Genomic DNA, 24230 nt, shown 5'->3' with positions numbered 1-24230 from the left:
TGGCTATGGGAGCTCTGGACTCCGCAACTGGGAAAAAGTTGCGGAGGAGCACTCGCGCACAATCGTTCCACGAAACGACTGTCTCGCCATTGGCCCGAAGCGACCCTATCTTGGCGTTTCCTCTTCGTCTGTTGTTGCATATGCGGTACACATGTCCCCACGGGTCGTCCCTGTGCTCCTTCACAAACTGCCTCCAATCATCCTCCTTCGCCTTCAGTATTTACTTCTTGTACTGAGCCAAGGCAATCCTCAACTCAGTAGCAAGAAGCCGCTCATCGCCGTTGTGATGACGACGCGCATACTGCCTCCGGCGTCGGATCCTACTCACCCGTCGGCGCATGTCGTCCAAGTCGGCCGTCCACCAGTTCACCCTCCGAACTGTGCTCGTCTCACGGCGTCCTATCGCCCTATCGCACGCTTGGTGTACGATAGACCGTAGGGCCGCTACCTGCTCGTCCATCGGTGCGTCTGCCGAGATCGCCTCTGCTCCTCCGATGACCTCCTCGTCGAACAGTCGCCAACGCGCTCTCGCGAGATTCCAGGACGGCACAGGAGTAATGGTACTCTCAAATGCGTTCTGGGGTCCAGGTGTCACCACAACAGAGATTCTGTTGTGGTCACTCAGGACCCACTCGTCTACTCTCCATTGGTATGAAGCCCACACCAATGCTGCGTCATTGGCGATTGTGACGTCGATGTCGCTCCTCCCGTTCGGTCCATCGAACGTGAATACATCGCTGTATTCGTTTAGAGCCCCAGCACTACGCCCCGTGATCCACTCAGCCAGCAGCTCACCCCGCTGTTCGTTTAAATGTCCCTGATTCACATCAGAAACTTTGCTAAACCACAGGGGGGATACTGCGTTTGCGTCGAGTCCGAGGATGGCAGGCGTGTTGCTAGCGCGCAACAACACTTCATCCAAGTAGCCTAGGTACGGCTCAATATCCGCTCCAAATTGGCAGTATACGGAGGACAGGTAGGCTGTGCCAAAGCCACCCGTCACTCTCACGCATACCCCAAGGTCCGTTGTCAGGTCCTCCATTTGGACGCACACGATGTTAGGGTCGTCCACAACGATGGCCGCCTTCTTCCTCCTATCTGCGTAGATTCGCATACTGGATGGCAGTCCAGTATTGCGATCCAAGTGGGGGCTAACACAGGGTTCCTGGATCAGAGCGAAGGTGTATCCAGAATTCCTTATCCTAATCCCACACCCTACTGTCGCGTTGCTGCATCTCGCACAGTTAGTTTGCAAGACACTAAACATTTTAGTGCCTTGCTTGCACCCTTGCTATGACAGCAGCATAGATCGGACATGCCTCCGAGAGCGTGCGATGCCCCGAAGGATGCCCTTTCATGCGGCAGTTGCAGCAGTCCGCCGGCTTTTGGCATTTGGCCGGTCTGCCCACATTGACGACACGCTGTGGTTGCGTTGCATTCCGCCACCTTGTGGTTGAAACTCATGCACCTATGGCATGCATATGTTCGCACCAGCTTCCTGCATCTAAAGGACTGGCCGGTCACGAAGATTCGGCCAGCCTTCTCCAGTATAGTTGCTGCTGCCTCATCCACATCCAGCGTGAGGTTGATCCTGCCATCGTCCGTGACAGATCACCTCTTGGTCTCCAATCTGACCGCCTCTTTATACTTCTCCAAGGTCATCTGCTCCTTGAAATTAAGGGCATACGCGTCCTCCAGGAACTGCTCCGGCGAAACCTCCGTGTCGACGTCGTACACAATCACAAGGCGCGTCAAGTTTTCCAAATTAGTATATTTGTACGCTTTCGATGTTTCATCATAGGCTACGTAAAACATAGGCCACTGTTGTGGTGTTCTAGAAAACTCAGGCAAATCCTGTAGTTTACGTACGTAAGGTTAACTGTGTGAGTTGTCGTGATAATTATTATTCTGTGATGACGAAGATGAGTCCAGAGACCTCGGCGGCATATGAGGGACAGGTTGCAACGAATGCGGCAAAAAATTCGTTGCTTGTAGAGACGTATAATCTGACGGCGGCGGCATAGCATTTGCAGCTTGTAGAACAGTGTGTTGTGGAGGCGGCGGCATTGTAATGGAATTACCCGGTTCGTTATTTCTAACTACATGCTGCTGCCTTTCTAAGTGCTTTTCTGGGAAAATGTTATGATCTACTAAGGGCATTACATTTTGAAACATACCTTTACTTTCGGCATCATTACGATTTAGTTTTTCTTCTAAGTACTGACTCAGCTCATCATTACGCTTGAGCACCTCTGCAAACTTATTTTTCAAGTCCAGAACCTTTTGCTGTAGTTGCTCAACCATGCAGGGGGCAACCACTGTAGCGTCGAGCTCATCTTCATTGTCTGACCTTTGAGACATGTTGTGTTCAAATCCTAAACGGACTGGCGGCTTTCCTTTAGTTGTTCGATGACTGACTCTTGGCATAAGAGCCGATGTCCGGCGGGCAATGCACAAAACTTTTATTCCACTGTGCGGCTGACGATGCACAAAACTTCTTTATATTCACCACACCTTGTATATCCACCACTGTGCGGCAGGCAATGCACTGTAAACGTAGATATATTTTGTGTACTCCAATCTGGCGTGACTTTTACAGGTTTCTCCAATTGTGCGACGATGCACAAACCTTATGTCAATCAGTGTGCGGCAGGCAATGCACAAAACTTTATATCAACCACTGTGCGGCAGGCAATGCACAAAACTTTTTCACCACTCCTTATATAGCCACCACTGTGCGGCAGGCAATGCACTGTGAACGTAGATATATTTAGTACTCCGATCTTTACGTGACTTCTTCAGGTTTCTCCAATTGTGCGGCTGCGATGCACATTCCTGAATGCAGCAACAACAAATTACAAAGAACTCAAATATCAAATAGTTGGGGACATCATCACTCCCACACAGAACAAGCAACAGTTCGTGGCCATGTATGAAAAAGTAAAGAGAAACATGCATGCATATGTACACACATATGTATGTATGTATGCCTGTGTACGTACATATATAGTATGTATGTACATTCGTATGTATGTATACATTGGACAATCGAGCACTGTTGTTTGATTGTAATAAATAATGTTCTATGGTTTTAAATCAAAATTTTAAAACTAACAAGAGAGAACGCTACAGTCGAGCAAGCCCGACAGTGTAATACCCTGTACCCAGGTAAACTTCCGTCACTGAGTTATATGCGCCCATAGCAGCAGCAAAAAGAGGAAGAAGAAGAGCGAACTTGTTGCTGCAGTTTGTGGGGGTTGTACTGTAGAGAATTTGTTTCGCTAATAACTTTTCTCAGAATTGACCGAATTGGATAAAATTTCAAACAATAGTAGTAGACAATTGCAGTTGTTGTTGTTTTTATACCCTGTACCCGTTGGGTAAAAAGGGTATATTAGGTTTGTGCAAAGTATGTAACATGCAGAAGGAAGCATCTCCGACCCCATAAAGTATATATATTCTGAATCAGCATGACGAGAGAAATCGATCTAGACATGTCCGTCCGTCTGTCCGTCTGGATGAACGCGAGGATCTCAGAAACTATAAAAGCTAGAATAACCAAAGTTGGCATCCAGATTCTCCTAGATCCGAGTAAGGACGAGTTTGTGTTTTTTTCTGATGCACCCCCCCCCCCCCCACCCACTCCCCCGCAATTCGTGTTTTTCCCACAATTCCCGTAACTCTCGTATTTCTTGGAATTTTGTACTCAATTGGCAAATACATCCATATATTTGATTATGTGTCTGTGTGCCAAATTTCATCCTGATAGGTTAATTATGAAGAAAGTTATAGACATAAACATAATCTCTGCCCAAGCTCTGCCGGCAGGGGTTGCTGCTTTGACTTATTATACTCTGCACATGAAATATACAGAAGTATATTAGGTTTGCGGGAACTGAAAAATGTAACAGGCAGAAGGAGGCGTGGCAGACCCCACAAAGTATATATATTCTTGATCAGCATGACGAGACGAGTCGATCTAGCCCTGTCTGTCTGTCTGTCCGTCTGTCCGTCCGTATGAAAACCTGGATCTCAAAGACTATAAGAGATAGAGACACCAAATTTTGCACAAAGATGCGTTATGTGTGTATTCTATACGAGTTTGTTTTATTTTTTTGATTTTCCCCCCACTTCCCCCCTATGGGGGTTTTCCCGATTTTCCATTCGTATAATCGCCTATATCTCGGAGACTATGAGACCTAGGAACACCAAATTTGAGTCCCAGATGACTTATGTGAATACGCAGAAAATGTATATTTTGGAATTTCCCTCCCTCCCCCCTCTCCACCGCAAATCGCAATTTTCTCTAACTCCCGTAATTCTTGGAATTTCGTACTAAAATTGGAAATAGAATGGAAATACCCCCAGTTGGTTATTATGTGTCCGTATGCCAAGTTTCACTATGATAGACCGATTTAACGAGAAGTTATAGCCATAAATATATTTGCTGCTGCAGCGCTGTTTAAGCGCTGCCCGCGGCTGTTGTTGATGTTGCTGTTTGGTTGACTGCGAAAATGCTTACACAGACACGAATAGATGCGCATAGGCATACATACACTCACACAGACGCAATTGCTATGTAAATGTGCAATTATAAACCCTTTACGTGAGTTCGAATACCGAGAGAGGTAAAATCGATCAAATTTTTTTTTTATTTTCTTAATTTTTTTTATTTTTTATAATTATTGTAAACATATGTACAGAGTATTTCAAAGTCGGGACACCCGACTTTAGCTTTTTTACTTGTTTTTACTGCATACAAGCACGCATAGACGCGATTCTGATGTAAATCTATGCTTTTGAAATTGTACATAAACACTTATGCATGCATAAATAAATATTTAAATATTTATATTTAAATATTTTATATTGAATTAAATTAATTAATTACATTTTTTGGTATTTATTTAATTTTTTTTGTGGGGTGGTACAGGGTATTTAAGAGTTGAGCCCGCTCGACTTTAGCATTCCTTTCTTGTTTTTTTTTTATTTTTAATTTCTAAAATTATTCTAAACATATATACAGAGTTTCTTGTTTTTTTTTTTATTTTTAATTTCTAAAATTATTCTAAACATATATACAGAGTTTTTCGAAGTCGGGACACCCGACTTTAGTTTTTTTACTTGTTTTCTGATGGCATTATATTTACCACCGGTTCAAGAATGCCGTAGTATTTTGATATAATGCATAGGCAGACTATAAAAACACTTTTACACAAAGCAGTATGTAGCAGAAATGCTTGATTTCTTGTAGATCCATTTTCTTCCATGTTCAGTTTTTCGAGTGCAACAATAATTTCGTTGAAACATTTTGTAAAATCGCGTATACTAGCATATTTTTCAGACCAGCGCGTTTCACAAATTGAGTGAACATTGGGTACATATTGTCGGCAAATGACCGATTCCTTAAAAAAGTTTATGACGTTCTTAATTGTCGAAATAGTGTTTCGAATTTCCGGAACCGAATTTAAATCGTTCAATTTAGCTAAATTTAGCCTGTGACTGGCGCAGTGAAAATATAGGCTCTTAGTGAACGTTTTCTTTAAAATATTTTGCACACCGCCAATTTTGCCAGCCATTGTAGTGCATCCATCAAAACCTAGTCCCACACATTTCTCAGATTGAAGATTTATTTCAGCAATTAAATGTTTTATATTGGCAGCTTTAGTGTCAGCATTCATAGCCTTAAGCTCCACAAATCCGATGAACTCTTCCCGAATAAGCAGTTTTCCTTCATCAAATTTCTGATTACAATAGATAACTGCTCTTTTCCAGACAAATCTGCTGTCTCGTCTGCCAGTATACTATGAGCTGCAGCTTTTCTTATGTCTTCACATATAAATGACTTGATGAGTTAATTTTTATATGGATTAACTTTATTTTACACGATTAACTTATTGTACGTGCGTCTGCTCTCTTGGTGTGCTGAATTACAAGTGAAGTTTATTCATTATCCAGTTCCGATGGTTCATTCATCGGAACCATTTAAATGCTATCGGACTTAATTACTAGTTGTCGGTTAGTTATTGAGTGCATATACAATCCAACAGACTTTAAATTTTTTGAACAGATATCAATAAGCTCGTTTTGAATACTTGGAGACAAATAAGATGCATTTTTTCTGCCTTCAAATTTTTTCATCATCAATAAGTCGTAAAGTACACCTGTAGATAAGACAAATATATTTAATAGAAATTTTGACCACAATAGGCAATAATGGCTACCTTCATCATTTTGTTTTCCTCGTAACGGAAGATCAAGCGTACCGTAAAATATTTTTGTGGAAACAATAGATTTTAAAAATTGTCTATCTTTTTAATTACTTTTTCATGTCCAGTTTGCATTTTGACATCCACTGGTATCTGCTCCAAAAATAATTTCACAGACTTTGCAGCTTCCTTGTTCACTGTGAGACTTGCAGTACTCATGAATATTTTTAAACTTCGTGAACGGTCGTATAACAAAAGAAGAAACCACTCCACATATTTTGTGTGGCTTAAACAAAACGCAGTATATGCAAAAAAAACTCCTTTTAGTCTGCCTGAATACACCAACCAGGGCTTATAGATTTCAAGCCAATTATAATTAAATTTGCGCTTTAGGTGAGTGGCATTAGCAGCGAAATCATAATTGGACGGTGGCACCCAGCATTTGGCGAGTAACTCACGCTTTTGTGCGGGAGTAATCACTAGGTGTTTTTATCCACATTCCTATATCATATAAATGATAGTCATCTTCACAATTGTCAACGGTAGCTGTAGTTGGGCCTGAATAATCAGGGCTTTTTGGTTGCCGCCGGAGTCGCTAGGGCTATGTTTTCTTTTTGATGCTACAACGTGTATAAGCTCTAAGATTTACCATGTTACAATGTAAAATATCACACTTACATGAATTACTAGTAAAAAAACTTTCTAATCTCCTTTTTATACCCTGTACCCGTAGGGTAAAAAGTTATTAGCGAAACAAATTCTCGCCAGTACAACTCCCTCAAACTGCAGCAACAAGTTCGCTCTAGGAGCTCATGCAGACAGACGGAATTTTTCTCGTCATGCTGATTGGGGTCGAAGATGCTTCCATCTACCTGCTACTAAACAAGAAAGGAATGCTAGACTCGAGGGGGTTCAACTCTTAAATATCCTGTACCCACACCGAAAAAAATAAAAAAAAAATAAAATAAACTCGTCCATTCTCTGGCCTAGGAGAATCTGGATACCAATTTTATTTTAGCTCTTCTTCTTCCTCTTTTTGCTGCTGCTATGGGCGCATATAACTCAGTGACGGAAGTTTACCTGGGTACAGGGTATTACACTTTCAGGCTTGCTCGATTGTAGCGTTCTCTCTTGTTTTTTTTTTAATTTTGTCAGGGTTGAGATTTGTAACACTTTAGTACTAGGGACAGATCAGCTTTCCTGTGGTCCATTTTCGACCACTGTGCGGGTCTCGTTCATAAGGCATGACCGAGCTTGGTCCATTGTCCCATATATGGCATGTGTAAATGGTTATGTACAAGTATGTTTGGAGCCCGTATGTATATATGCATAAATGGGTGTACCATCCTTTTCTTTCTGCCAGTGCTCGCTCACATTCTATTTACAGTCTGGTAAACTCAACAGTAGGTGTAATTATTTGCACACCTCGTTGCGGACTATGTTCTATACCACTCATTATATAAACGGCCGCGGGCTCGATACAAAAACTGATACATGCATACATATGTTAAGTATGTATGTATAAGCACTTGTATGATATACGCATGTACACAAATTTTTTTATGCCCTTATTTTCGCATCTAGCTGGGAGGCAATGCTCAGTTACCCCAGCAATCCTCCCATCGACATCATCATTGGCGCCATAGCCATTCGGCAGGACATTCAGCAACCCGGTTGCCTTTTACCATTTTTTGTGATCGCTGATGCCTCTCCCCTTCCCTCCCCTCCCCATACCTATTGTATTGTGCGAACACGTAATTACGCAAATTCATATCAGTGCCTGTGTGTGCGAGTGTAGTGAACTTGTGGGTGTGGGTGTCTGTTGGTGTTGGTGAATGCGTTCGCGTCGTTTCAAGGGCGCGGCGCAGTGAATACATCAAATGAGCGGAATGAAAGGCAGAGCTGCCCTGCCAACGATTCATAGCAAAGTTGCGCTGTGCGAACTGTGAACTTCTGGTAACTGGTGGCAGGTAGCTGGTGGCGGGTAGACAGCACTGAAGGCCAAGTCCGGCAGCAATGACAACAAGAAAGGACGCTACAGTCGAGCAAGCCCGACAGTGTAATACCCAGTACCCAGGTAAACTTCCGCCACTGAGTTATATGCGCCCATAGCAGCAGCAAAAAGAGGAAGAAGAAGAGCGAACTTGTTGCTGCAGTTTGTGGGGGTTGTACTGGCGAGAATTTGTTTCGCTAATAACTTTTATTATAATTCACTGAATTGAATAAAATTAAACAACAGTAGATATTAATTTATTTATAAATTATGTACAATATGCAAAGTTTGGTTTAGTTAGCATTTGAAATTTAAAAAACAAGAAAGGAATGCTAAAGTCGAGCAGGCTCAACTCTTAAATACCCTGTACCACCGCACAAAAAAGAAATTAAATTAATTAATTAATTAAATTAAACTCGTCCTTTCTCGGGCTCAGGAGAATCTGTATACCAAGTTTGGTTATTCTAGCTCTTATACTTTCTGAGATCCTTGCGTTCATACAGACAGACGGACATGGCTATATCGAATCGGCTTGTCATGCTGATCAAGAATATATATACTTTGTGGGGTCTACCAAGCCTCCTTCTGTGTGTTCCATGTACACTCGCACAAAACTAATATACCCTTGTACCCTTTGGGTACAGGGTATAAAAATAAACCAACTCGTCCTTTCTCGGACCTAGGAGAATCTGGATACTAACTTTGGTTGTTCCAGCTTTTATAGCTTCTGAGATCCTTGCGTTCATCCGGACAGCGACGGACGGACGGACATGTCTAGATCAATGTCTCTCGTCATGCTGATTCAGAATATATATACTTTATGGGGTCGGAGATGCTTCCTTCTGCATATTACATAATTTGCACAAACCTAATATACCCTTTTTACCCTACGGGTACAGGGTATAAAAACCACCAAAATTTCATATGTGAAAAGGCACCTGCTATATGTATATGTTTCCGTACAACGCGAATGCAAATAAAAATGAAAATCTAGCAGAAAAGTTGTTCCTAACAAGTAAAAAAGCTAAAGTCGGGTGTCCCGACTTTGAAATACTCTGTACATATGTTTACAATAATTATAGAAAAAAATTAAGAAAATTAAAAAAAAAATTTTTTGATCCATTTTACCTTTCTCGGTATTCGAACTCACGTAAATGGTGTATAATTGCACATTTACTTAGCAATTGCGTCTGTGTGAGTGTATATATGCCTATGCGCATCTATTCGTGTCTGTGTAAACGTGTTAGCAGTCAACCAAACAGCAACATCAACAACGGCCGCAGGCAGCGCTGCAGCAGCAAATATATTTATGGCTATAACTTCTTGTTAAATCGGTCTATCATAGTAATTACTAACTGAAGGTATTTGCTAAGGTTAAGTTCAAAATTCCAAGAATTACGGGAGTTAGAGATTTGCATAGGAGAGGGGGGAGGGAGGGAAATTCCAAAATACACATTTTCTGTGTATTCACACAAGGCATCTGGGACTAAAATTTGGTGTTCCTAGGTCTTATAGTCTCCGAGATATATGCGATTATATGAATGGAAAATCGGGGAAACCCCCATAGGGGGAAGTGGAGGGAAAATCAAAAAAATAAAACAAACTCGTATAGAATACACACATAACGCATCTTTGTGCAAAATTTGGTGTCTCTATCTCTTATAGTCTCTGAGATCCAGGTGTTCATACGGACGGACAGACGGACAGACAGACAGACAGGGCTAGATCGACTCGTCTCGTCATGCTGATCAAGAATATATATACTTTGTGGGGTCTGCCACGCCTCCTTCTGCCTGTTACATTTTTCAGCTCCCGCAAACCTAATATACTCTTGTACATTTCATGTACAGAGTATAAAAATGTATTAAAAAATTTAATTAATTAATTAATTTAAATATAAAATAGTCCATACATACATTTACATCAGAACCATGTCTATGCATGTTTGTGTACTTGTACATATATGTGTGCATTACATAATTATGTCAAAGCAGCAACAAATACAGCTGCGGACAGAGCTTGGTCTTGGTTATAAGGCTATAACTTACTTTCTAATCCACGCCTCCTGTGTGTTCCATGTACACTCGCACAAAACTAATATACCCTTGTACCCTTTGGGTACAGGGTATAAAAAGCGACGCAACCTTCCGACTTGTAGAGGGCTGTGGTTTTTGTGGGATGCTGCTTTGGTGCGCTGCTTGGGACTTGTTTTAGATGGTTAAAAGAGTTTGGGCAGGTCATTGTGTCATGCCCAAAGGGTGCGATTACTTGGAATGTGCATTATGCATGCGAGTGTGTGTGTGTGTCAGGGATAGAAACGCAATTTTAAATGGGATTTGGTTCAGTGGCTTGGATAATTTTTATACCCTGTACCCAAAGGATAAAAGGGTATATTAGGCTAGTGCGAAAGCATGTAACACATAGCAGCAAGCGTGGCAAAGTATATAGGTATATTCATGATCAGTATGACAAGAGGAGTCGATGTAGTCATGTCCGTCCGTCGGATTATCCGTTACAGGGTATTTAAAGGTCCACGGACCAGTGATACAGTACAACTTAATTTGTATACTGTTCCCAAAGGATAAAGGGCATACTAGAAAGGCCAAGTATGGTTTTTTTTGTGATGCAACCCCAATTCCCACGCTAATACCGATTTTCCATAGCTCCCGCAATTCCTGGAATTTATAGCCATAAATGTAATCTCTGCCCATGCTCTGCCTGAATCTGTTATTGTTCTTGCTCCGATAATAAGGGTTTTCCGGATAGCCGTCCGTATAAGCGCCTATATCTCGGAGACTATAAGATCTAACATCAAATTTTAAGTCCAAGATGCCTTATGTGTATACGCAGAAAATGTGTTTTTCGGTAATTCCCTAAACTCATGAATAATACTATGTGAAGGCCAAAATTTTAAATTACATATAATTGTAAAATCCGCAGTTATTTTAAACGACGCTATTTCACGGGGCTCAGCAAAACTGAGCTTCGAAATAGATACACTAGCCGGCGATTTATTAGCGATATAGGCTGCTATATATTCACAAGTAGTATCAGAAGATAATCTAGATACAAAAACTTATTTTCGGGGAGCTATCACAGTAAGAGACGGGGGCTAAGGAAGACCTGGAATTGACGCACTCTCTGCAGTTCCTGATGAAACTGCAGGGGATAGTGCTAACAATTTGTCAGAGCAAGCTTTCTTAGCTGCTTTTGAGGCAACTGCTGTCTTGCTTACTGCAGGAGGTTCCATTAATGGGGCTAAGGTGACCTGAGCAGGAGAAGGCATAGGGAAAATTTCAAACAAATTTCCAGGGGAAGCAGACAACGAGATTGCTGGCGATAAATCAAGATCCACTGGAGAACTTGGGCGTAATGATGTTGACGGGGCTTAAAGTTGCTTAGTTATCTTTTGCAATTTTGAAAATTTATTTCTCAGGTTATTACACATACGTGAGAAATTAAATTGGATGTCAATGCATACAGGGCATGACCACTTCAAACCACCACAGCCTTTTTTAGGTGAGTAAATTTTGTCAAGGTCACGACCACTTAATCCAGCATATTTAATGCATGTCCAACATGTCGAAGTACTATTCCCCTCCGGACCGGTTGAATGAGAAGTCAAGGACAGCGCTGCACCCCCAATTCTGGAGACAACGGTGGTAACGGAAGCCCAACTGCTTGCAGTGGAAAGTACTCTTAAGGACAAGGCACCAGGTCCTGACACCATCTGAGCATTGAAGCTGGCTCTAGCGTTGCATCCTCGCTCCTTCGCTGTACTCTTTGGTAACTGTATAAATGCAGGAGTTTTCCCAGACTGTTGGAAGGTCCAGAAGCTACTACTACTCCCGAAACCAGGGAAACCTCCGGACGCGCCTCGTCTTATAGACCCATTTCCTTGCCAGAAAAAACGACTTCTGGACCATAGTGCAAAGGGTGAAAGGCTATACTAGTTTTGTGCGAATGTATGTAACACACAGAAGGAGGCGCGGCAGCCATATAGCCATAAACAAGTAAAAAAGCTAAAGTCGGGTGTCCCGACTTTGAAATACTCTGTACATGGTTCACTTCTAGTTTGTGCCTCTTCGCCAAGTTCATCGAACAGAACGTCCCGTTTTTCAACTATTTGCTTCGATTCTGGATCATATAAACGATATCCTTTTGCTTGCCTCGAGTACCCGACCATACGGTACTCTTTGCCTTTTGGTTGAAACTTGCCCTTCGCATGACCTTTGTCGAGTGCTACTGCAACGGAACCAAAAACTTTTAAGTGGCTTATTGACGGTTTCTTACCAGTCCACGCTTCCATCGGTGTCATATCTGTCAGCGCCATTGTATGCGACCGATTACGCAAATACGCTGCAGTGCTTATAGCCTCAGCCCAAAGCGCTTTGCAAAGTTTGGACTCCACCAACAAACACCTCGCTATTTCCACCAGGGTACGGTTAGCTCGCTCTGCAACTCCGTTCTGTTGCGGTGTGTATGCAACGGTCAGCTGACGTGCAATACCATGTTGTGTAAGGAATGCATCAAACCTTTTGTTTACATATTCGCGCCTGTTGTCGCTACGAAAACATTTAAGCTTCTTGCCGGCTTGACGCTCCACAAGATTCTTGTACTCAACGAACTTTTCAAATGCTTCATCCTTGGATTTTAAAAAGTACACTAATATACGCCTAGAGAAGTCATCAATGAAAGTCAAGAAATATCTGGATTCGCCAAATGAACATGTTTCAAATGGCCCACAAACGTCTGTATGAACCAGCTCCAGTAGTTCTTTTGTCCGACTTTCGGCAGCTTTTGGGAAGGGATGAACGTGAATCTTGCTCACCATGCACGTTTTGCATTGTTTCTCTGACGAAAATTCAGCCGCTTCCATACCTCGTACCATGCCGTTCTTTGTCGTTTCCGACAAACTTGCGTAATTTAAATGGCCGTATCTTCTATGCCACAAGACTCCATCGACTTGCACAGCAGCATAACATTGGTTTAATTTGTCTTCAAACATGTACAAATTACCAACTTTGTTTACTTCCAGTATGCAATCACCGTTTTGAATTATTTTGGCTTTTGCCGGGCCAAAATTAACCAAACATTTGTTTTCAACAGCTCGATTTACAGAAACGAAATTGCCCGTCAGCTGCGGTACATACAGAACGTCGATCAGCTTAAGTGCATATAAACCACCGTTCAATCCCACTTCTCCTTTTCCTTCTGCTTGAAAAACCCCACCATTTGCCAAACCTATCATTTCTGAATGTTTCTCAAAACTTGTAAACATTTCTCTCGGGCAACACATATGACTCGTTGCGCCGCTGTCCAAACACCATTGCGTTCGATGAAAACGATCTGCGTCCAACGCATTTAGTGAGCTGAAGTGTTTATATTATTGGTTCTTAAGGATGCACTAAAACGTAGTTTTTCAAATAAATAGCCCGGTTCTCTGGTATATATAACTAGCAGGTCTTGCCCGTCTTTGCTGGGCTAAGTAAAATGTGCTTAAAATTATAAGTTTACTATATGATATTCTTCTTTCGACGCTCTCTAACGTTTTTTAAAGAGTTCATTTTCCAAATAGCAAATATAGTACAATAATAATAACAATACAATGGTTATACGTACATACATACATATGTACCTATCTTCGTTACGCACCGGGCGGACTGCCAGTCCTGACTTTCTCAGCATGTTGTACGCACGGTCGAGTTATTCCCGAAAAGTCCGACGCTGGACATTTAATTTTGATTTATAAATCGGGACGTCCCGCCAAAATTGGAGCGTTCGGCAACGCTGATATGTACATACATTTAAATTTTTCATGCAGGCGTTATCCGCCTATATACTTGTACATACATACATATATAAGTATGTATTAAATTTTTTAATTCAACACTAATTTGTGTCTTCAATTCCAAATATGATTGTTGTGAATGTAAAAGGTGTGTTTCTGCTTTTGTAAATCGCATGAATACACTCACAAAATAGGCTTAATGATAAATGACTCTTGGACTTGTTCAGAGTATATTTGTAGCGTTGTTAGCTAACACTAAAACGGTAAGTCGCTGTAAATATGCGATCAGCTGAGATGCTAGAGATGGGCATGTGTCGGATGCTCTATGTGTTAGAGCATCAAAACTATCGATAGTTGAATCCGTCGATACCATCAATAATTCCATCGAAGTTTGAATGCAATTTACAGAAAATTTAAATAATAACATCTTATAATTTATTGAGATCAATTAGAACAAATCATATACAAACATACATACATATGTACATCTGCCCGCAACGTGAAGAAGAATATGCGTAGGTCCGCTTTCGGGTTCTTCTTTACTATCGCTTACGCAGTCGTTGCCTAGCGACGGTAACTGTAAGCTTTTGACATTTTGCCTTTGAAATTAACAGGCGTAAATGATCAAAACGAAAGAAGAATTGCGAGCCAATGACTTGTAGTTGTTGTTGTTTTTATACCCTGTACCCAAAGGGTGAAAGGGTATACTAGTTTTGTGCAAATGTATGTAACAGGCAGAAAGAGGCGTGGCAGACCCCACAAAGTATATATATTTTTGATCAGGATGACAAGGCGAGTCGATATAGCCATGTCCGTCTGTCTGTCTATCTGTCCGTCTGACCGTCTGTCCGTCTGTCTGTATGAGCGCAAGGATCTCAGTAAGTACAAGAGCTAGGATGACCAAAATTGGTATCAAGGTTCCTATAAGCCCTAGGCAGATCGAGTTTGTTTATTTTTTCTGATACACCCCCCACTCCCCCGAAATTCGTGTTTTTTCTTATAACTTCCGTAATTCTCGGAATTTTGAAATCAATTTTGGTAGGTACATCCAGTTAGTACTTCATCATGATAGGTCAATTCTGAAGAAAGTTATAGCCATAAATAAAATCGCTGCTCATGCGCTGCCTGCAGCGTTTAGTTGCACTGACAGAGCAAGAAATGTTAATTAATTAAAAATTATTGAACATTTTTAAAAGTAATTTTTTCTTTGTTTAGTACATTTGGCATTACGGTTTTCATTAGTAAAAGTAAAGAGAAAGTAAAGAGAAACATGCATGCATATGTACTATATATGTATGTATACATTGGACTATCGAGCACTGTTGTTTGCTTGTAATAAATAATGTTCTATGGTTTTAAATCAAATTTTTAAAACTAACAAGAGAGAACGCTACAGTCGAGCAAGCCCGACAGTAAAATAGCCTGTACTCTCCACAAAAAGGAAAAATTAAAAAATTTTTTTTTTTTTAAATTAAATTATTAAAAAAAATAAAGAATGAATTAATTAAAATTAATTAATTAAATTAAATTAGAATACATGCTTATGTTCAGTTTTAACAGCATACATTTACATCACGTACCTATGCGTGTTTATATGGGTGTATGTATGCAGCACAAAGTTCAACCAAAGCAGCAACAACAACAACAGCTGCGGGCAGCGCTGCCGACAGAGCTGCAGGCAGCGCATGAGCAGCGATTTTATTTATGGCTATAACTTTCTTCAGAATTGACCTATCATGATGAAGTACTAACTGGATGTACCTACCAAAATTGATTTCAAAATTCCGAGAATTACGGAAGTTATAAGAAAAAACACGAATTGCGGGGGAGTGGGGGGTGTATCAGAAAAAATAAACAAACTCGATCTGCCTAGGGCTTATAGGAACCTTGATACCAATTTTGGTTATCCTAGCTCTTGTACTTACTGAGATCCTTGCGCTCATACAGACAGACGGACAGACAGACAGACGGACATGGCTATATCGACTCGTCTTCTCATCCTGATCAAGAATATATATACTTTGTAGGGTCTGCCACGCCTCCTTCTGTGTGTTACATACATGCGCACAAAACTAGTATAGCCTTTCACCCTTTGGGTACAGGCTATAAAAACCAAGTATACAGTTTTTCTTGGAATTTTTCTGAGAGTAAACAAACTAAGTTTAAAGTTAAACAGATGAAAATTGTAGATTTTTCATAAAAACTTTGGAGCTCGATTTCCCCCCTTTGGAGCTCGAATTTTGCAAAATCCTTAGTGGGCACCTACACTATGAAAGGATACTTAAGTCCAAATTTCAGCTTCCTAGCTTTTACCGTTTGGGCTGTTCGTTGATCACCAATCAGTCAGTCAGGACAAACTGTTTTATATATACTTGTATAGAGATTTGTAAATTGCGTGTGCTACTAATAGGTAAAAGATTCTTACTATGCACACTAATATAAGCAGATCCACAGCGAATAGTAAAACTCTAATCAAGGTTCTTGCAAAGCAAAAAAACGGTTTACAAATATGCCATATAAATGCACAAAGTCTTTGCAACAAAATTGAAGAGCTTAGGTATTTGTTTGTAAAGTCCAATGTTAATGTTATATGTGTGGCGGAAACGTGGTTTGTCTCTCTATTGAGTGATGTCTTAATTTCATGTGATGGCTATGACCTTTATCGATCCGATCGAGAAGGCCATGCAGGAGGGGTTGCTATATATATTGCCAAAAAACTAAAATCAAAAGTAATAAGCAAACAACCCATTGGGAGTACGATTGAGTACCTGTTCCTCGAAGTCTGTGGTAATGGAAGCTCAACAGGTATGCTAATTGGCTGTCTTTATAGACCTAATCGTTCCATAGATTACTCAGAAGCCATTGTATCAATGGCTATCGTATCGATTACGACACTGTCGTTAAGATATGAAGACATAGTCATAACTGGAGACGTTAATAGCAATATGCTAACTGAGCGGCACCTCGCCTATGAAATGTCTTCACTGGGCTTAAATCTTGTCAATTCGTCTATGCCAACCCATTTCTCCAACACGATTAATACGTTACTTGACGTTTTTTTTGTTAGTGATACTAATAAGATTCTCCTATATGACCAAATTGACGTACCAGCATTTTCTAAGCATGATTTAATTTACGTGACGTATGACTTTAAATCACATCTGACTGACCAAATCGTATGTATACTTAAGGGACTTAAGGAGCATTAATCTTGGACTACTGTGTAGCGAAATTGACCTATGTAATTGGAACTCAATATATTTACTGACGGACGTAAACTCTCCATTAAGACAACTGTCCATTTACATTGACGCATTATATGATAGGCATGTACCTTAAAAAAGACCATTTTTAAAGCTAGTCATAAACCATGGTTTAATCATGGTATTGCTACTATAATTAGGGAATGCGATACTGCGTACTCTAGGTGGAAGCGATACAAAACTCCAGAACTTTGCCAGCAATTTAAAATTTTAAGACGGTCAGTAAATAAAATGATTTGTACGGAAAAGTGTCACTATTACTCTGTCAAATTCAAAAAGAGTGGTATAGGAAAACGAAAAGTTTCCCCAAAAATTACAGCTGATGTCAATGACCTGAACAGAAAATTTCTGCAATCGACTGTACCGGATATCTTGATTAACCCTTACATTGACGCCGTAGTAAATACTGTCTGTGATAATAGCTTTAGTTTTATGTGTGTAACTCCCTGTGATGTCCTGAGCTCTGTTCTTAGAATTAAGTCGAACGCCATTGGTATGGATAATATGCATCCAAAATTTCTTAAATTAATTCTGCCCAAAATAATTAATCACACAACGCACATATGTAACACTGCGCTTACGACTTCGTGTTTTCCCGATACTTGGAAATTAGCCAAAGTAATTCCCGTTCACAAGGGTAAGGATGAATACAGACCAATATCCATTCTGCCATTTCTATCCAAGGTTTTCGAAAATATTATGGCTAATCAAATCAATAAATACCTAGCACAACATTCATTACTGTGCAATAAACAATCTGGTTTTCGCAAATTTAGAAGTTGTACTACTGCCATACTAGACGTTACAGAAAATATTAGAGAGCAACTTGACGATAGTATTGTTACATTTATGATGCTTCTAGACTTTAGCAAAGCTTTTGACATGGTAGATCATAATATCTTATGTACCAAGTTACACAAATTCTTTAATTTTACAAGCAGTGCTGTAAAATTAATATCGTCCTATTTACATGGACGAAGCCAAGCTGTGACAACCGATAGTGCTATATCAACATTTCTACCTGTAAAACGTGGAGTACCCCAAGGTTCAATCCTTGGTCCACTCGTTGTCCAATTGCAGTGTTCATATGTACGCTGATGATGTCCAAATGTATGTTAGTTGTATAAAAAGTTACTGAGTACGGAAAATTTGCCTAAGTTAACAAGGGTGTATTAGGTTTGTGCAAAGTATGTAACATGCAGAAGGAAGCATCTCCGACCCCATAAAGTATATATATTCTGAATCAGCATGACGAGAGAAATCGATCTAGACATGTCCGTCTGTCCGTCCATCTGGATCTGGATGAACGCAAGGACCTCAGAAACTATAAAAGCTGGAATAACCAAAGTTGGTATCTCGTAGGTCCGAGAAAGGACGAGTTTATTATAGCCTGTACCCAAAGGGTGAAAGGCTATACTAGTTTTGTGCGCATGTATGTAACACACAGAAGGAGGCGTGGCAGACCCCACAAAGTATATATATTCTTGATCAGGATGAGAAGACGAGTCGATATAGCCATGTCCGTCTGTCCGTCTGTCCGTCTGACCGTCTGTCCGTCTGTCCGTCTGTCTGTATGAGCGCAAGTATCTCAGTAAGTACAAGAGCTAGGATAACCAAAATTGGTATCAAGGTTCCTATAAGCCCTAGGCAGAACGAGTTTGTTTATTTTTTCTGATACACCCCCCCACTCCCCCGCAATTCGTATTTTTTCTTATAACTTCCGTAATTCTCGGAATTTTAAAATCAATTTTGGTAGGTACATCCAGTTAGTACTAATGTGTCCGTGTGCCAAATTTCATCATGATAGGTCAATTCTGAAGAAAGTTATAGCCATAAGTAAAATCGCTGCTCATGCGCTGCCTCTGTCGGCAGCGCTGCCCGCAGCTGTTGTTGTTGTTGCTGCTTTGGTTTAACTTTGTGCTGCATACATACACGCATATAAACACGCATATAAACACGCATATAAACACGCATAGGTACGTGATGTAAATGTATGCTGTTTAAACTGAACATAAACATGTATTCTAATTTAATTTAATTAATTATTTTAATTAATTAATTCATTCATTTTTTTTAATAATTTAATTTAAAAAAATTTTTTTTTTTTTAATTTTTTCCTTTTTGTGGAGAGTACAGGCTATTTTACTGTCGGGCTTGCTCGACTGTAGCGTTCTATCTTGTTTTATTGTTGGGAATTAACCCGCAATTAACTGTAGCGTTCTCCCTTGTTAGTAGCTGCGATAGTGCCTCTCAGCACAAACTAAATGTAGCATATAATAATATAGACCGATATGTTTATAATGTAAAGACGGGAGAGCACATGTCCAGTTTGGCACACAGCATTTACCATATGAAGTTTAGAACATGGGTAGATTCTAGAAACTTAATTATGATTATGCAGCTGATGTTCGCGAGCAATGTTCGCCACGTTAGTACAGTAAAATCTCCCTTCGTCGGACACTCTCGGTCGGCCAATTTTTGTCCGCCCAAGGCGAATGTTCCCTTAAGGGGATACTTAAATACTTTATACAACGATCGATTGTTTTAGAAAAAGTGTCCGGATGAAAGAGGTGTCCATTAAGGGAGTTTTCACTGTAGTTCTGTCGAACATATTCAGAGCTCATTGTAAGTCGCAAGAGAACATCGAACATAGGATATGTCACCTACATATCTCTATATATATAAAACAGTTTGTCCTGACTGACTGATTGGTGATCAACGTACAGCCCAAACGGTAAAAGCTAGGAAGCTGAAATTTGGACTTAAGTATCCTTTCATAGTGTAGGTGCCCACTAAGGATTTTGCAAAATTCAAGCTCCAAAGGGGGGAAAACGAGCTCCAAAGTTTGTTTGAAAATTCTGAATTTCTGCACCGATCAACTTTAAATTTGATTTTATAATCTATAAAAGAATACAAACAAAACTGCATACTCGGATTTTCGAAATTTGTGGTGGAGCTTGAATTATTGGGATTTTAATATTTATTCACCTTTTCAAATGAAAAGTTTGTGTTATACATTTTTTCCGATCGATTTCAAATTTGGGGACTGTAATCTACGTAACTAAATCTATAACTTTGCGTTCAAGGATTTTCAAAATATGCATTCTACAAATGCAGGCAGAACAAACAATACAAAATATCAAACAATTGGGGACAACTAAGTATGCATACACACACACATACAAGCACCTGTTCGTTTAGTTGCACTGACAGAGCAAGAAATGTTAATTAATTAAAAATTATTGAACATTTTTAAAAGTAATTTTTTCTTTGTTAAGTACATTTGGCATTACGGTTTTCATTAGTAAAAGTAAAGAGAAAGTAAAGAGAAACATGCATGCATATGTACACACATATGTACTATATATGTATGTATACATTGGACTATCGAGCACTGTTGTTTGATTGTAATAAATAATGTTCTATGGTTTTAAATCAAATTTTTAAAACTAAAAACAACAACAACTGCAAGTCATTGGCTCGCGCTTTTTCTTTCGTTTTGATCATTTACGCCTGTTAATTTCAAAGGCAAAATTTCAAAAGTTTACAGTTACCGTCGCTAGGCAACGACTGCGTAAGCGATAGTAAAGAAGAAACCGAAAGCGGACCTACGCATATTCTTCTTCACGTTGCGGGCAGATGTACATATGTATGTATGTTTGTATATGATTTGTTCTAATTGATCTCAATAAATTATAAGATGTTATTATTTAAATTTTCTGTTAATTGCATTCAAACTTCGATGGAATTATTGATTGTATTGTTTTGATGCTCTAGCACATAGAGCATCCGACACATGCCCATCTCTAGCATCTCAGCTGATCGCATATTTACAGCGACTTACCGTTTTAGTGTTAGCTAACAACGCTACAAATGTATTCTGAACAAATCTAAGAGTCATTTACCGTTAAGCCTATTTTCTGAGTGTATTCATGCGATTTACAAAAGCAGAAACACACCTTTTACATTCACAACAATCATATTTGGAATTGAAGACACAAATTAGTGTTGAATTAAAAAATGTAATACATACTTATATATGTATGTATGTACAAGTATATAGGCGGATAACACCTGCATGAAAAATTTAAATGTATGTACATATCAGCGTTGCCGAACGCTCCAATTTTGCCGGGACGTCCCGATTTATAAATCAAAATTAAATGTCCAGCGGACTTTTCGGGGATAACTCGACCGTGCGTACAACATGCTGAGAAAGTCAGGACTGGCAGTCCGCCCAGTGCGTAACGAAGATATGTACATATGTATGTATGTACGTATAACCATACATAGTACTTATTGTACTATATTTGCTATTTGGAAAATGAACTCTTTAAAAAACGTTAGAGAGCGTCGAAAGAAGAATATCATATAGTAATTAAACTTATAATTTTAAGCACATTGATTCCGCAACTTCCAAATCAGATGCGGATCGAACATTCTCGCAAATAAAAAGCCGATTGGCTGATGATTTAACTAAGTCGGAAACGAGTTTTTATTCTAATGATGATGCTTAGCCTAGGTGTGGGCGTGTGCCTTTTATGCACACAATCGATACAACTCCAATACATCGATATCTGTTACATTTCAATTACATTCGTGGGTTTCTTATCAGTCAGCTATTTACATAAACAACGAAATATCGGTTAAGTAATTCAAATCGGTTTACAATACTACTAATAATTATAGCAAGGCATCTTCTTTACATAAATATTCCCCCGGCCATGAGGAATTAATGTGAATTTAATTTATATCAGCTTTCGGCGTCAACACACATTTTACTTAGCCCAGCAAAGACGGGCAAGACCTGCTAGTTATAAATAAATTTAGTAACCTAACATTAATTTCACAACATGTATTTCTAACAGAACTAACATCGTACATACATACATATGTATATAAAAGAGCAGAAGAGAGCATAAATCTAACGAAAGCTATCATTACAAATATTATTCCTGTAATGACTAGCGTAATAATTTAAAAGTAACCTGATACTTGTAACGCTAGGATAAGGTTAACAAATAAAATAAAATAAATAAATAAATATTGTCAGCTTTAAAATATGTATGCAAAATCTCTTCACTGTATGCCATCAATATGCAGAAACGTTCAACAGAAAGCCGGCGACCAACAAAATTTCATACACGCCACGGAAAAGAATGCAGACATAACAGTCACCTAGGCTAGCAACCAATTAAGCAATGACGCCCGCCACAGTGACGCCAAAAAATTACAGTTGTGTGAAAGAGAGTTGAATTTATTAAGAAAAGAGTACGAATTGTTGAAGAGAGAGCAGAAAATGCTGCGGAAAGAGAACGAATGGTTGCAGTCCGCTAATAAAAAGTGTGCTAGCTGTTCGGCTATGAGCCGAATGGGAGCTGTCGCACTTCTGCTGAGCCGAATGGGAGCTGTCGCATTCGTGCTATCTGTGAGCGATTCATCATTTCATATGCGGAGGGGCAGTCAACAGAGACGGTTGATCTGCGTCGCTTCTGCGCAGTTAATTTGTATGTGCACATGTATTTATACAAATACATATGTATGTATTTGTGCATTTTGTTCTTTTGCTGTTTTGCAGCTTCAACCGCAGCCGCAGCTTCAATTTCGTTTTCAGACTTTACCTGCAGCGCTTGGGCAGCAAATATATTTATGGCTATAACTTCTTGTTAAATCGGTCTATCATAGTGAAACTTGGCATACCGACGAATTACGAGAGTTATGTGAGACCACGAATTGTGGTACACATTTTCTGCTTATTCACATAAGGCATCTTGGCCTGGTATTTTTACATCCTTTTCTATTTTAAAGGCTATGGACTTTATGGTTTTGGCTTTTTATTTGCCTTTAACTTTTATTTTTTCGTTCTGACATCTTTTCCGGCATCTAGTTCGGATGGGACCGCTTTTGCCGACCTCGTTTTCCTTGCTCGAAGGACAAAAGATGTAAATAGTTGCTTGCTAATTTAATTCTGATTTTATTCCTGAAATTCCTTCAGTATTTATATAATTTTTATACTCTGTACATGAAATGTACAAGAGTATATTAGGTTTGCGGGAGCTGAAAAATGTAACAGGCAGAAGGAGGCGTGGCAGACCCCACAAAGTATATATATTATTGATCAGCGTGACAAGACGAGTCGATCTAGCCCTGTCTGTCTGTCTGTCCGTCCGTATGAACACCTGGATCTCAGAGACTATAAGAGATAGAGACACCAAATTTTCCACAAAGATGCGTTATGTGTGTATTCTATACGAGTTTGTTTTATTTTTTTGATTTTCCCCCCCACTTCCCCCCTATGGGGGTTTTCCCGATTTTCCATTCGTATAATCGCCTATATCTCGGAGACTATAAGACCTAGGCACACCAAATTTTAGTCCAAGATGCCTTGTGTGAATACGCAGAAAATGTATATTTTGGAATTTCCCTCCCTCCCCCCTCCCTCGCAAATGCTTTTTTTTCTAACTCCCGTAATTCTTGGAATTTCGAACTAAAATTTTGAAAATACCCCCAGTTAGTAATTATGTGTCCGTATGCCAAGTTTCACTATTATAGACCGATTTAACAAGTTACAGCCATAAATATATTTGCTGCTGCAGCGCTGCTCAAGCGCTGCCCGCGGCTGTTGTTGATGTTGCTGTTTGGTTGACTGCGAAAATGCTTACACAGACACGAATTGATGCGCATAGGTATACATACACTCACACAGACGCAATTGCTATGTAAATGTGCAATTATACACCCTTTACGTGAGTTCGAATACCGAGAGAGGTAAAATCGATCCAATTTTTTTTAGCTTTTTTACTTGTTTAGCTTATGTACTAGTTTCTACTTATGTACTAACAATTAAATATTTTTCTTTTATTCTCTAAACATTGCACTCACTGTAATTTTACATTTTTTGTCTTATTCTATCCTGACCGTGTCAAGTGGTGTTCCCCTCCATATGTATTTCAATCATTTTCCTTATTTAGTGC

The 24230-nt window shown here is 39.7% G+C and overlaps 1 protein-coding gene across 1 annotated transcript in view; it reads right to left on the bottom strand.

The window, feature by feature from the left end:
• Window positions 1-2785: 2785 nt before the first annotated feature.
• Window positions 2786-24230, bottom strand: part of LOC115629194 (ice-structuring glycoprotein-like) — a 63351-nt gene continuing 41906 nt past the window's right edge. The window contains exon 6 of the mRNA XM_030525593.1: window positions 2786-2835. Coding sequence (XP_030381453.1) covers window positions 2786-2835 — 50 coding nt within the window. The remainder of the gene's footprint in view (window positions 2836-24230) is intronic.

This window comes from Scaptodrosophila lebanonensis, unplaced genomic scaffold (assembly GCF_003285725.1).
Source record: "Scaptodrosophila lebanonensis strain 11010-0011.00,11010-0021.00 unplaced genomic scaffold, SlebRS2 tig00000136-arrow-arrow-pilon, whole genome shotgun sequence".
NCBI classification, from domain to species: Eukaryota; Metazoa; Arthropoda; class Insecta; order Diptera; family Drosophilidae; genus Scaptodrosophila; species Scaptodrosophila lebanonensis.
Note: the sequence above shows the minus strand (reverse complement) of the source record. Positions and strands in the feature narration are given on the sequence as shown.